The sequence below is a fragment of the Scyliorhinus canicula genome, chromosome 14 (assembly GCF_902713615.1).
Source record: "Scyliorhinus canicula chromosome 14, sScyCan1.1, whole genome shotgun sequence".
NCBI lineage: Eukaryota > Metazoa > Chordata > Chondrichthyes > Carcharhiniformes > Scyliorhinidae > Scyliorhinus > Scyliorhinus canicula.
Window position 1 is genome coordinate 144,653,720 of NC_052159.1, and position 15,852 is coordinate 144,669,571.

The 15,852-nt window shown below is 46.5% G+C and overlaps 1 protein-coding gene across 3 annotated transcripts in view; it reads right to left on the reverse strand.

The window, feature by feature from the left end:
• The window catches only part of lmo7a (LIM domain 7a), a 245,725-nt gene that overhangs the window by 177,154 nt on the left and 52,719 nt on the right, over positions 1–15,852 (reverse strand). For all 3 annotated transcript variants that reach the window (XM_038819100.1, XM_038819099.1, XM_038819098.1), the window contains exons 3-4: positions 8,133–8,203; positions 3,172–3,241 (exon numbers count right to left, since the gene is read on the reverse strand). In XM_038819100.1, the coding sequence (XP_038675028.1) occupies positions 3,172–3,241; positions 8,133–8,203 (141 nt within the window). The remainder of the gene's footprint in view (positions 1–3,171; positions 3,242–8,132; positions 8,204–15,852) is intronic.

Below are 15,852 nucleotides of genomic sequence, written 5' to 3' on the forward strand. Positions count from 1 at the left end.
GAGTTGTGGGGGGTGAATCCTACGCAGACACGGGGAGAATGTGCAAACTCCAGACGGACAGTGACCCAGAGCCGGGATCGAACCTGCGACCTCGGCGCCATGAGGCTGCAGGGAGAAGCCACTGTGCCACCGTGCCGCTCCATCAACCTGAAACATTAACTTTATTTCTCTCTCCACAACTGATGTCTGGCCTGCTGCGCATTTCCAGCACATCCTGTTTTTATTTCAGATTTTCAGTATTTGCAGGACTTTGCTTTTGTCTAATCGGCCAAGTTTCTTGAAAAAGTATTTTGAGGCATTTTCAGTTGTTTACAAACAACAAACACCACCAATCACTTTGGCTCCCAAACCAAACTCCAAATACAAAAAAAAGAATCCCTATATCCCAACACCTGCCCCTTTTTCCAACTATAATACCTAAAATAACCCCCAACTACCCCACCCCCACCCCCACCCCGCAACCCAACCCCGTCCCCCATGTATTTTTTTTTTAAATTTAGATTACCCAATTATTTTTTCCAATTAAGGGGCAATTTAGCGTGGCCAATCCACTTATCTGCACATTTTTGGGTTGTGGGGGCGAAACTCACGCAGACACGGGGAGAATGTGCAAACTCCACACGGACTGTGATCCAGAGCCGGGATCGAACCTGGAACCTCAGCGTCGTGAGGCAGCTGTGCTAACCACTAGGCCACCGTGCTACCCTTCCCGTCCCCCATGTATGATGCACAAAGCTATCATTATGCATAATAAGATCCTGCAAAACTCCATCTAAATACAAGTTTTTCGTTAAATTTGTTTGCGGAATGCCAGTGTCATTCGCTGGGCCAGCATCCATTGCCCGGGCCAGCATCCATTGCCCATCCCTAATTAACCTTGAGAAGGTCAATCTCCTTCAACCTCCTTGAACCGCTTGCAGCCCATGTTGGGTAGGTTCGCCCACAGTGCTCTTAGCAAGGAAGTTCCAGGATAATGACCCGGTGACACTGAAGGAATTGCGATATAGTGCAAAGTCAGGATGGTGCGCAACTTGGAGGGGAACATACAGGCGGCGATGGTCCCAGGGATCTGCTGTCTTTGTCCTTCAAAGTGGTAGTGTAGTCACGGGTTTGGAAGGTGCTGTTACCGCAGTACATCTCTCGCCACAGTGCATCAGTGGTGGAAACAATGAACACGGTAGTTTGGGTATTAATCAAGCCCCGTTTGTCCCAGATGGTGTCTACTTCTCGATTACTGTTGGAGTTGCACTCAATATTTAGTAATTTAACACAATAATAACAACACAGGAAATGGGAGCAGTAAACATACAGCCCTTCAAGCCTGCACCCTTCAACGTGACCAAGGTTTATCTTCTTGGGCAGCATGGTCGCACAAGTGGAAAGCACTGTAGCTTCACAGCGCCAGGGTCCCAGGTTCATTTCCCCGCTGGGTCACTGTCTGTGCGGAGTCTGCACGTTCTCCCCGTGTCTGCATGCGTTTCCTCCGGGTTCTCCAGTTTCCTTCCACAGTCCAAAGAAGTGCAAGTTAGGTGGATTGGCCATGATAAATTGTCCTTAGTGATCAAAAAGGTCAGGAGGGGTTATTGGGTTACAGGGATAGGGTGGAAGTGAGGACTTAAGTGGGTTGGTGCAGACTCGATGGGTCGAATGGCCTCCGTCTGCACTGTATGTTCGATGTTTCACCCACTCCCCACATTACTCATTTCCCCGCAAGCCTTTATTCACCAAGACTCGCAATTCCTCAGTATGGCTGGTCCAAAAGATAGCCCTGGACAGTGACTCTTACGGTGGCCACCATTTCAGTGCTGTGCACACCAGTTCCACCAGAATATGCAATACGGCATGGTGATGAAATCCTGAAACTAAGTTAGATCAGAATTCAAAACTCGAATGGAAACAAAATGCCAGAAGGAAGGTTGGGATTTTCACTCTTACACAAATCCTTGTGCTCGCCAAGGGTCAAGAATAATTTTCAACAACCGATTCCTTAAGGCGAGGAGCAATCATTATATTAATGACCATGTTCAAGGGCAAGTGTAAAATAGCAAACACCACTTTTAAAAGAAAAGGAAATAATGGGCTCTTGTCCCCTGGCAACTTCTGGGCTCAGTGCACAGGTTTGTGGGAAATCCCAAGTTGCTGTCACATTTGAATCTAGATAAACTGAAGGCCGGCCATGATCTCAAACAAAAACTTGCACGCTCTGATCACTGTGTGAAAAGTGAAAATAATACTCAAAAAAATTTGCTGCAAGCTTACAGAAGCAATTGTGTGCAATGTATAGAGAGGAGAATTTGAGGGTTTATAAACTTCTTCACCCAACACCACCCCCAAAACCAAACTGTTTAATATTTGAGTTCCAAGATACATCACCGCCAAGTCACATGACTCAAATGACGATCAGCTACCCAGTGTACCGTACCCAGGACACTGCTTTCATGTGAAAAGGACACAGTCACATTATGGAAAAGCGTCAAGACTTATCTCTTCAAAAGATGGCCTGGCAACAGGAGTTTGAAATTACGGGCAAAAGGAATAATAATAATAATCTAGAATTACAAAATGCCGTGTAGTCCCTCAAGAATAATTTCAGATTCCATGCATTAGTCCATTATGCAACTTTTACCCCACCAACATCCACAAATATTTAATCAGATAACAGCAAACCTCCTGATCTCCCCTCAGGGGCTGGTTTAGCTCACTGAGCTAAATCGCTGTCTTTTAAAGCAGACCAAGCAGGCCAGCAGCACGGTTCGATTCCCGTCCCAGCCTCCCCGGACAGGCGCCGGAATGTGGCGACTAGGGGCTTTTCACAGTAACTTTATTGAAGCCTACTCGTGACAATAAGCGATTTTCATTTCATTTTCACACTGTTTCCCCAGACTGTTATCACCGCAACCCACGATTCCTTTTCTTAATTAGTCTCAGTAGCCCCTCACCCCCTAAATTCAACAACATCCTCTGGGAGTTGCTCCGTATGATAATTGTCTTGAAGCTTTAAGCTCCGTATGATAATTGTCTTGAAGCTTTGAGAAAGGGAAGAAAAGAGAACGTTTCTTTTCCTATGATCCTGAACTTTAAAATAAAAAGGATGTACTAGAAAACAGAAGATTACAAAAAATGTTGCTCCCAGACAAGCACCACAAACTATTTCAACATCTCTCGACTTACCAAGCCAGCTATTGGGGTAGACAGGCGGTTGATCCTTTTACTGACACCTGGTTTTATCTTGTTAACTAGTCTGGGAAGAGGGAGGGAAAAAAAAGTATAGTTACTCCCCCGCAATTATTTACACATATCATTAATGTAAGAATGCACTGTTGTGATAAAGATAAGACTGCTGTGTTTCAGAAAGCATCCAAGTTCATTCACAATTAATTGCCGCCACAATGGAACAAACATCACTTTGCATCGGACAAGATAAAAATCTAATTATTGCTCTTTTGAAGTATTAATAAATTGCTACCATACATTAGCGATGGAAACAAATGGCCTCTAAGCAGAGAATTTCAACTTGGATGTTTGACTTTGGCAACTGTAACAGCAAGCATCAAAGTAATCACACGGGAGGGGAACCCTGTTTAAGGTGAAGGAATAACCTCTAGGCAAACCTTTCATTACCTGTCTGGGTTAAATTAGTTTAATGCCTATGTACAAACACTGACATTACCGACAAGTGCCAATTTGGATGGCAAAGCAGAGGGAAGGCACGGTAAGACAGTGGTTAGCACTGTTGCTTTACACCGCCTGGGTCCCAGGTTCAATTCCCGGCTTGGGTCACTGTGTGCGGAGTCTGCACGTTCTCCCAGTCTCTGCGCGGGTTTCCTCCGGATGCTCCGGTTTCCTCCCACAAGTCCCGAAAGATGTGCTTGTTAAGTGAATTGGACATTCTGAATTCACCCTCAGTGCACCCGAACAGGCGCCGGAGTGTGGCGACTAAGGGATTTTCACGGTAACTTCATTGCAGTGTTAATGTAAGCCTGCTTGTGACAATAAAGATTATTATATAAAGCGGAAGTGGGAGGAGGAGCTGGGTGGGGTGGTGGAGGATGGGACATGGGAGGAGGCCCTGCGGAGGGTGAATGCTTCCTCATTGAGTGCAAGGCTAGGCGTTGTTCAGTTTAAAGTCATTCATAGGGCACACATGACTGCTGTGAGGATAAGTAGGCTCTTTGCTGGAGTAGAGGACAAGTGTAGGTGGTGAGCAGGGGAGGCCTGGAAATCATGTCCACTTGTTTTGCACATGTCCGAAGTTAAAGAGGTTCTGGCAGGGGTTTGCGGACGTAATGTCAGAGATGTTTGGGGTAAAGGTGGCCCCAAGTCCAGGGGTAGCGATATTTGGGGTGTCAGAAGACCCGGGAATCCAGGGGGCAAGGGAGGCCTTTCCCTCCCTGATAATCCAGGGATGGATCTTACTTGGATGGAGGACTCGGAGCCACCAAAAGTAGGGGTGTGAATGAACAACCTGGCAGAATTCCCAAGGCTGGAGAAGGTTCTTCCTGAGGGGGTCGGTTTATGGGTTAGCTTGGAGGTGGAAGTCATTCATTGACATCTTCAGGAAGCCATGATGTGGAGTATACTACAATTGTATAGGGCATTGGTGAGGCCACCCCTGGAGCATTGTGGGCAGTTTTGGCATCCTTATATGAGGAAGGATGTTCTTGCTATGGAGGGAGTGCAGCAAAGGTTTACCAGGCTGATTCCCGAGATGGTGGGACTGTCATATGACGAGACACTAAATCCATGAGGATTGTATTCATTGCAGTTTAGAAGAGTGAGAGGGGATCTCACAGAAACTTACAAAACTCTAACAGGATTAGACAGGGCAGATTCAGAAAGTTCCCGATGGTGGGGGAGTCCAGACCTCGGGGTCATAGTTTGAGGATAAGGGGTAAACCTTTTAGGACTGACGAGAGGAGAAATTTCTTCAACCAGAGTGGTGAATCTGCAAAATTAGCTACCACACAAAGTAGTTGAGGCCAAAATGTTGTGGAATTTCAAGAAGGAATTAGATATAGCTCTTGGGGCTAAAGGGATCAAGGGATATGTGGGGGGGGGGGCAGGATCAGGGTATTGAACATCAGCCATGATGATAAATGAATGGCGGAGCAGGCTCGAAGGGCCAAATGTCACCCTCCTGCTTCCATTTTCTATGTTTTTACTTTTTTATTCAAGCCTCATCACGCTTTCGCAATGGTCTAAACTTTCACAGCCAAACATCGCCACTGGCCACACAAGGGGCTTTAAGAGGAAATCTCATGGTAATCAAATGCTGTGGCTACTCTTATACTGAGCTCACAACACCAAGGACTTTGTTCAGCCCCATCTCTTTGGAAGCCTCTGTATCTTGTGCAATGAGTGATCCACAATAGCACAAGGTATCACCCCCTTCAAGTTCATCAGAATCTTGCACGTCTTTCCACCCAGCCCCAAAATAAAATCGCACTCAGCATCCAAATGGCAACCTAGAAAATCTCAGCAATAATAAGGAAGATGTCTCCCATTTTTCCTTGGGATAATACAGGGTAAACGGAAAAGTCTGAACAAGTGTACGATTAAATGTTGCAAAATCATTCCTGTAACTATGGTCTGGCTTTTGCCATTAATATTCTCCATACACACACCAGTACACTGGTTATATCTTACCAGTAACTAAACGCACAGATCCAGATTTATGTCGAAGGCAAGTTGATTTATATAAAACTCCACTGATAAGGTTATCAATTTTTTTTATTCAATCAACATTTAGTTACTGTGCTGGTATGAAGAGGCCCATCTACGCAATCATATAAAAAAAAAAGAGTACAAAAGGTTTTTAAATGCACCTTGACCCTGACTGATTCATAAAGGGTAAGTCTACGGAATGAAGCAGAAGTTTCTTTTGCAATGGAAGGATTTGGCTTCCAGTTGCTACTTCCTTCTTCATAATGATGTTGCCACACGACAAAACAAACCAAAGGCCAACTTTGGTGCAGCAGTTGTGGCACTGTGACAGGAGCAGAAACACGGGAGAATTGCGGAAGAGGAGGCAGGGATTTGGGAAGGGACACGAAGAAATTTGGGCAATTTAAAACATTTTTGAGTAAATAGCCCCAAGAACAAATCAAACAACTCCACCTTGTGCTTCCATTTTTTAAAAAATCTTAAATCTATTCTGGAATGCAATGCGCAATTTAGCCAGAACTCTTGGACAGCCGGTAACTCTTAGATGATGTATTCAGCACAGTTCATGTTGAGGTTTACACCCATCCATTCACTATACTGAATATACTGCTGCTTGGTGTAACTGAGTGCAACACATCTCTCACTTCAGGGGCCCCGAGGCGATAACTATATGCCAATAATTGTTGGCGCTTCTATTTGGGTTACTCAATCCAGGATGAGCATTAGTACATCAAAACTGTGGGCAGTACGGTAACACAGTGGTTAGCACAGTTGCTTCACAGCTCCAAGGTCCCAGGTTCGATTCTCGGCAGGGTCACTGTCTGTGCGGAGTTTGCACGCTCTCCCCGTGTCTGCGTGGGTTTCCTCCTGGTGCTCTGGTTTCCTCCCACAGTCCAAAGAAGTACAGATTAGGTGGATTGGCCGTACTAAATTGCCCTAAGTGTCCAAAAATGTGAAGTGGGGATTACTGATTTACGGGGATAGGGTAGATACTTGGGCTTCAGTAGGGTGCTCTTTGTAAGGGCCGGTGCAGACTTGATGGGCCGAATGGCCTCCTTCCTTCTGCACTGTAAATTCCATGATTCTAAACTGATTTACACCAGTCATCTAACAAAAACAGCACCCATATAAATGGCCCAGGTTTGACCATATTGGGTATTGCTATTTAAATGAGCTCTTCTTTCTGGTTGACTACATGCAAGTCTGTTGTTAAGACACCCTGGGCTAGTGTGCGGTCAATTCCAGTCCCGCTTGACCCGGAGTCGCAACACAATTTGGTTTGGGTGGCACAGTAGTTATCACTGCTGCCTGACATCTCCAGGGTCCTGGGTTCAATTCCAGGAGACTGCGTGTGGAGTTTGCACATTCTCCCCGTGTCTGCGGGGGTTTCCAGCAGCATGGTAGCACAGTGGTTAGCAAAGTTGCCTCAAGGCTCCAGGGTCCCAGGTTCAATTCCCGGCTTGGGTCACTGTCTGTGCGGAGTCTGCACGTTCTCCCTGTGTCTGCGTGGGTTTATTCTGGGTGCTCTAGTTGCCTTCCACAATCTAAAGATGTGCAGGTTAGGTGCATTGTCTATGCTAAATTGCCCCAAGTATCATTAGGTGGGGTTACTGGGTTACGGGGATAGGGTGGAGGTCTGGGCTTGGGTAGAGTGCTCTTCCTAACGATCGGTGCAAGTTTGATGGGTTGAATGGCCTCTTTCTGCACTATAAATTCTATGAACTTCTATGAAAACCTGCACAAAGGCCAGACAAGTGTTCAAGAGGTGGAGTGGACAGAAAAATATATTTTAAACTCCGGCAGAAAATTGTAAAGTTGTCTCAATGAGACAGTGCTAATATGGTGGAGGTAAATCAAGTGAAAGTGACTTCCCAGAGGAAATTCTACAGCCTGCCGATTCTAATTGCAGACACAAACTAGGAAGGTCTGATGCAACCGGTGGATTTCAACACTTTGCATCCCGAGAAACTCACCGACTACAAAGACCATGACCTCATCTCACATTGCCCTTTCAATCCCCAGTATTTTGATCCTTCCCTCCCCCACTGTGCATCTGTCTTGTGTGTGTGTGTGTGTGTGTGTGTGTGTGTGGGGTGGAGGGTGGGACAGTGGTTGGGGAGTAATTAGATTAGCAGACCATTGTTCTATCATCACTATTACATGTTTGACTTTTCTCTTGCTTTAAATAAAACAGTTCATTTGTGTTTTACTTACAAATCTGCTGCCTGCAAGTCATCGCTGCTGTCGGGGGCCAAACTTCCCACAAACTTTACACACATTATTGGTTAATTCAATTATGTTGGGACTCCTGGACCTGTGGGGCAGGAATTGACCGCGCATTCGCCCAGGGTGTCGTAACAAATGTACCATTGCCAGAGTGTCCCCAGCGTCTCATTTAACCCGTCATTCTGCACCAAGAGAACCAAAGCAAAGCCATTACTGCATGCACACAATACTCTGTTACATACTCGCAAAGCAAGACTCCATCTTCCAGTGCCGATCGGAAATCTTTGTTGCCAAAACTCTTTCCAGTGATCACCTACAAAAAAAAGCGAAGACAGCTCAGGTCAGTTAGATATTTGTCAGTTCAAATCATGCAATCCTAGGATACAATAACAATAAAAGTTTATAGCAGGAAAAGATTTCAGAACATGGAATGAATAACGAATCACGTGCCAAACTGTATCTGATTCCACAATGCAGCAAGACTGCAATACAGGTTTAGGAGGAATATTTGATGAAAAATGTAACACTCGTATTACTCCTTTCTGAAGGGTACTTTACAAAATGCATACAATGCAGTATTTCAGCAAGCTCAAAACATGTAGGCTATTAGAACATTATATTATACATACCAGCACACACCCATAAACAACCACACAAACATGCTCCAAATCTTCTTGAAAACAAGACTTAAAACTTTTCACTCAAAGCAAAAACCAGAGTCAAATGGGTTTGCACATTATTAAAATATGTCATGTCCTTTTGTCTCCGCTAATCTGTTAAGACTGTTCACTATTCTTAGATCATCTTGGAATGCAATGATAACTCTGTTTATTTTCCCTACTGCAAACCATCTTCACAAATTCCCCTTTTCACCACAAATTCCCCTTTTCACCTCCATCGAGAAGTGTGAGGAATTCATGAAGTTCTTTGTCACCAAGATTGAGACCACCCAATCTGGTCCACTTCCTGGGTTCTAACCTCCCACCTGTCTCTAGTTTCTCCACCATCTCCCATCATGCACCCCCCCCCCCCCTCCCCACCCCCCATGCATGTTTATCTTGTCCATGAGCTCCTTCAATCATATTTCCACGAAACCAATGATTACCCAACCTGGAGCGGAGAGAGTGACCCTGCTGTCAAACGAGATACTTTCTTTTGGTCTCGGTCGGGAACTTCCCACCGAGACAGCACTTACCTCGCTTCCTGCACCGACTGGCTCACATAAATATGGGCATCTGGATCGGGCGAGATCCAGATCGCAACATCTTGCAAGGCGTTCCGAGCGTCGTAAATCTCGCAAGAGGCCTCTCAAAATTTAACGGCCTCGTCGCATCACCGAGTCGGGCTCGACAAGGCCGTTCAATCACGCCTACTGTCTTTGCTCTCCATTTCAAAAAAAAAGAAACTTTGGGCGGTATTTTCGCCCCCCCACGCCAGGTGGGAGAATCGCCGGGGCGCCGCGCGAATCTCGCCATGCTGCCCAGTCCCCGCACGCAATTCTCCCACCACCCCGAAACCAGCGCTGCTCGAATCTCGCCAGGCCACTCGGAGAATCATCGCAAACAGCGAGCGGTGATTCTCCGGCCCGAATGGACACAACAGTGTCCCGCCGGCACCATCCACCCCTGGTCGCTGCCGGTGCGAGTTCTGCGGGAACGCTCCGGGGGGGGGGGGGGGGGGGGGGGGGGCCTCCGAAGGGGTCTGGCCCACCAATCGGCGGGCCGGCCTCTCCTCCTCTGGGCCTATATTTCATCACGGCCAGCCCCTGAACACCCACGCCATATTGCATCGGGGCCGGGGCGCACAAGACGTTCCCTGCGCATGCACAGGATGGCGCGGAGCCCATTTGACGCCTCGTAGGGACGCTGGAGTGGCATAAACCACTCGTGCACCGTGCTGGCCCCCTGTGCGGGCCAGAATAGGTCGTGCCCGGGCCCTGTTCGCACCGTCGTGAAACGCGCCGGTGCACTTGGTCCGCAGAGCGGAGAATCGCCCCCTTTGTCCCTAGCCGCCAATACCATCCGTTCCATGGGCAACTGCCAGAGTCCAAAGAAGACTGTTCACAATTCTGTGTGTCAAATTTCACCCAGAGATTTTTTTTAAAAAATTTACGAGTATCCAATTATATTTTTTTCTGATTAAGGGGCAATTTAGCGTGGCCAATCCACCTAACCTGCACATCTTTGGGTTGTGGGAGTGAAACCCATGCAGACACGGGGAGAATGTGCAAACTCCACATGGGCCAGGGCCGGGATTCCAACCTAGGTCCTCAGCGCCGCAGTCCCAGTGCTAACCACTGCGCCATATGATGCCCCCCCCCCCCCATTTCACCCAGAGATAAGCTACGAATCACATATCCACAACATCGCCAGGATCACCTATTTCCAACTCCATAACATCGCTGCTTTGTTCCCGACCTCAGCTCTTCCGAAACCTTCATTTGTGCCTCCGACTGCCTGGGCTCTCGAGCTCCAGAATTTCCTCCGGCTATCAATTTGCTCATTTAAGATGTTCCTCTTTGACCGAACCCTCAACGACCTGCCGTTACATGATTGGGTGTCACGTTTTATTTTAGAATATCTCTATGAATCAGCTTGGATTATTTTGTTGCACTGCATAATTGCAAGTTGATTTGGTCGTCAACCACATGGTTACTTGCATATCCGACTCATGAGCAAAGTTTTCTTTTTAATTACAAAGTGCAAGTCAACAACGTTTGTCCAGTGAGTAACAGAGTTATGAACCAAAGTTTCAGGTTCAATCTTCAACCTGTTGCTAAATTAACTAATCTCAACCAATGTGGCATTCAGGGTTTACCGACAAGTCTTTGTATACTGAGACTAAATAGTAAACTAAATTATTAATGATTCATTACAGGGCAATTTTCTTTAATTTTTCCAATTAAGCGAGGCAATTTAGCGAGGTCAATCCACCTACCCTGCACATCTTTGGGTTGTGGGGGTGAGACCCACACAAACACGGCGGGAAGGTGCAAACCCAACACGAACAGTGACAGGGGCCCAGATCGAACCTGGGTCCTCAGCGCCGTGAGGCAGCAGTGCTAACCACTGCGCCGCCGAATTACAGGGTAACTTTACAGCTTCCAGTATCTGTATGGACATAATCAAGTCTAATATTATTCAAGAGCATAATATTTTAGTCCACAAAAACGTTGAGGCACGCAACAAGCCTCCAAGGCATTGTTTTATAATGTTACATGTATTGTACAACTTCACCTCCAGGGTATCTCAGCCTTTGGAATCCACTCAGCTCAGATGTTCCTTTGTGGAGCTGGCATTGTTCGAAAGGTTACGATTTTTGACAGGTTTTGCTGCAGAAACGTTCAACACGTATCAAGTTAAATAAAGTGCGCGCCAGTCTGTATCAGGCTGCAACATAACCAACAGGATATCAAGCTCAAAGATTTGTCAACCTAATTTACTCTTGGGCCTTCTGAACATGGAAGAGCAAATAAGTAAACAAATGAAATTAATTTTGATCAACAGTTACCAACAGTCATCCAGTGATCCTTACCGGAAAATGTGGACATTGAGAAAGGGCGGAATCGACATCGGTGGTGGACAACATGCAGCTCGTGGACCACATGCGGCCCATCAGGGTACTGAGTGTGGCCTACAAGCCACTTTGCTGACCGTTGATCACATGCCAGATTCCACTGGACATCGGCATGACTGAAGAGATGCGCGTGCAAAGCAAAGGCACGTGAAGTGAGTCGTGTGCTGACTGCAGACACCACTGATGTGTCCAATTGAAGCATAATTTTTTGTTTTTACCATTTGAAGCTGGCGACAATTCTATTAATATTATGATTAAGCATTTTCTATAACTCATTATGAAACTTTTGACGAGTGTTAAATGTATTTAATCTTATTCGTGGGGCCATGGTTAGTGAACAAGCCCATTTTCAATCTTGGGGCCCAGTGAGATGAAGGTGGCCCACTCGCTAGCCCAGGTTGCCCATTGCGGATCTAGATCCTCTATGGTGTTCTCCAGGTGAAATCACAAGTCAACTCTTGTCTATGTTTCACCATGGAAGAATGGCAAGTAAAAGATGTATTGTCTACTGGGGTTGAAGACGTGTTGAGAAGATGGTCAAAGAAAGAACTTATCCCAAGCCACTTCAGCCAATAAAATAATTTTGGAAGTACATGTGCAATACATGGCAGGTAATTTGTATACAGCAGGCTCCCATGATCAGTCGGGTAATAAATGGTGATATCACCTGCTTTAGAGATGCTTGCGTGGGGATAAAGTTATATTTTGCTGGTTGTCGCAAAGAGATAAAGAAGTAGAGGTGTCACACAAGTTTGCAAAAACAGTGCCGGGTTTATGAAGAGAATTGGGCAAGATGGTGAACTTCCCAAATCCCGATGTCACTACATGTCACATGACATTTCGCTGGGAAACAATGTTATTTGAATACATAACACCCCTCCCCCTTTTATTGGCAACAACCTTCCTTTTTTTTTGTATCAATTTTGAGTACCCAATTATTTTTGAATTGAAGGTGGGATCAGCCACCGGGTGTGGCGGCTTGGCTGGGGGACTTGTACGACTTTCTTCAGCTGGAGATGATCAAATTCTCTCTGAGGGGGTCAGAGAGGGCTCCGAGTTGCGGTGGAGGCTGTTCCTGACTTTATTTGAGCTGTTTGACGCAGGGTGTTGAAGTGTTGGCTAGTGTAGACTTGAGAGATGAACAGACACTTCCAACACTGATGAAGGTTCAACTCAATTTTATTTATTTTTTTTTTTAATTTAGATTAGCCAATTATTTTTTCCAATTAAGGGGCAATTTAGCGTGGCCAATCCACCTACTCTGCACATTTTTGGGTTGTGAGGGCGAAACCCACGCAGACACGGGGAGAATGTGCAAACTCCACACGGACAGTGACCCAGAGCTGGGATCGAACCTGGGACCTCAGCGCCGTGAGGCGGTTGTGCTAACCACTAGGCCACCGTGCTGTCCCCAACTCAATTTTATTAACTACTTCTTTTTTTTTTTTTTTTTTATAAATTTAGTGTACCCAATCATTTTTTCAATTAAGGGGCAATTTAGCGTGGCCAATCCACCTACTCTGCACGTTTTTGGGTTGTGGGGGCGAAACCCACGCAGACACGGGGAGAATGTGCAAACTCCTCACAGACAGTGACCCAGAGCCGGGATCGAACCTGGGACCTCAGCGCCGTGAAGCGGTTGTGCTAACCACTAGGCCACCGTGCTGCCCTATTAACTACTTCTAACTAACACACGATGACTGTGGGTCTAAATGATGCTAACTTAAACTAGAGACCTAAGCCTTGTCCGAACCAGTTGATTCTCTCAGCACGCGGTGCAGGTCTGTGCTGGGCTGGTTGAGTTCTTGTTACACTCAGAGGCAGCACCCAGAATGAGCTGGAACCGTGGTGCCCTCTGCCTTTATAGTGTGTGTATTCTAACTGGTGATTGGCTGCGGTGTTTGTGCATGTTGATTGGTCCCTGTGTGTATCCATCAGTGTGTGTCTGTACCATGATATACTGGTGTATATTATGACAGGTGTTGCGGGGAGGAGGAAGGGACTGAAAGGGGAAAAATTGTACAAACTGTTAATGAAGCTTTGATGGATAGTGTATTGCATATGTTTGGAATAAAATATTTTTTTTAATGATATGGCATTGGTCAGGACACGAGACAAGCTTTTCCTTGGCATCAACCTCCCTCCCCCAAGACCCCACATTTGAACAGTCCACCCGAGAGAGTAAACATGCGTTTGGTTTGATGTCTCATCTGGGTGGTACAGCACTCTCACATTCCTCAAGTAAAGTGATAGCCAAAATACTGATCTCAAAACTCCTGAACTCGTGACCTCCTGAATCACAGCTTAACGTGGTATCGCTGAGTCAAGGGACACCTGTCAGCATGGAACCAGGGGCAGGGGTGGGACATGAAAGCTGCTCATTCCACAGCACACTATTCACTGTAATCTGAAAGAGCACAGCAGAGGATGTTCGCACATTTTTAATTCTCACTGCACAAAGGTCGCCTTAGTTCCAGTTGCGAGAAGGTAAAAGGGCGAAACTCTGGGCTGATTTCCTCTTTCATTTTGAATACCCTCATCTCTCCAATAACCCATTTCGCAGCCTGTTTTTTAATTGCAGGGCATAAAGATCCAAATCAACAAACGGCACAGGCAGGTGTATTTACATTCAGGAAAGGGGAGAGAAAAAGGCAAGTTGCCTTTGCCAAATGACTAACCGTGAAACCGTACTACAAAAATGTTGCACAAGAACCAGAAGCGCAGGGTGAATATGAATGCTCAAGTCATTCAAGGACTAGTCAAAGTCAAGCCATTTCCAAGAGTTTGGAACAAAAGGTGGACACCAATTCCATCGGTCACTGGTAGACACACACAAAAAAGTACAAGGGCCGGCTTTTCTACCCATTAAACACAGCTAACTGCCTAACATGCTTTCAAAAGTCAGTATAAAGCAAGTGACTCCTGTAACTAATAGGTCTTCACCAACTGCACAGTTGTTAGCATTCCCCATCTGGTAAACAACCACATTATAGTACAACTCTGGAAATGCGACAATAACAGTTCCCCCCTACAGGAATGGCACCACCTGCTGGTAGAGAGTGAAAGTGAGAAATGGAGAGAGAGAGAGAGAGAGAGTGAGTGAGTGAGTGTGTGTGAATGTGTGTGTGTGAGAGAGAGAGAGAGAGAGAGAGAGAGAGAGAGAGAGAGAGAGAAAGAGAGTGAGAGTGAGAGTGTGAGCGAGAGATTGATGGTGTGCATATTGACTTCACTGTCCCAACAGCACGGTAGCACAAGTGGTTAGCACTGTGGCTTCACAGCGCCAGGGTCCCAAGTTCGATTCCCCGCTGGGTCACTGTCTGTGCGGAGTCTGCACGTTCCGTGCGGAGTCTGCACATTCTCCTTGTGTCTGTGTGGATTTCCTCCGGGTGCTCCGGTTTCCTCCCACAGTTCAAAGATGTGCAGGTTAGGTGGATTGGCCATGATAAATTGCCCTTAGTGACCCAAAAGGTTAAGAGGGGTTATTGGGTTACGGGGATAGGGTGGAACATAGAACATACAGGGCAGGAGGCGGCCATTGGGCCCATCGAGTCTGCGCCGACCCATTAAGTCTTCACATCCACCCTATCACTGCAACCCAATAACTCCACCTAACCGTTTTGGTCTCCAAGGGCAATTTAGCATGGCCAATCCACCTAACCTGCATGTCTAATGTTTTAATCTGTAGCGATTATAAATTTTCAATTTATAATTTCATCCAAGATTTTATGCAAGTGATATACAAAACTGGCCAGAGATGAAGAATGCTCTTCATCAGAAGACTCCCGGTGGCGGCCAAGAAGTGAGTGATCGCACACAAGGTGGCTCCGGCTCGAAGGTGTTGGTTTTGGCCTTTTTCACCCGTGTTTTGAGTAGATTCGACAGAAGAGTGGAGCGTACAGTGGAAGGGAAGAAGTTCTCCCCTGGATTGGCATGTTTACTGGCTATCAGACCTAGCAGAAGACAGTGAAGGACCTGGCTAAGGAGTTGGAGACGACCTGTGGCGCAGCACCAATTGTGAAAATGGCGGAGGGGGAAGGGTTGTCCTCGGCAGGAAAGCCTCTAATGCAGCAATTGATGAGCTTCAAGGAGGAATTTCGGCATCAGACGAAGGGGATGCAGAGTGACTGGTCGAAGGCGATTGAGGGAGCAGTGGAACCTCTTCCCGGGTCTTTGGATCGGGTGGAAAAGTTCCTCGAAGCGCAGGTGCCGACAATCCAGAAGGTGGAAAAGATTGTGGCAGACGAGAGTGACTAGATCGGGTCTTTGGACGTAGAGGTGGGGATTCTGGGGGATCTGTGAAAGTCGCGGCGGTTGGAGGTGGAGGAGCGGGAGAACAGGACCAGACGTCAGAACTTACAGATTGTGGGTCTGCCAGAGGGAGCGGAG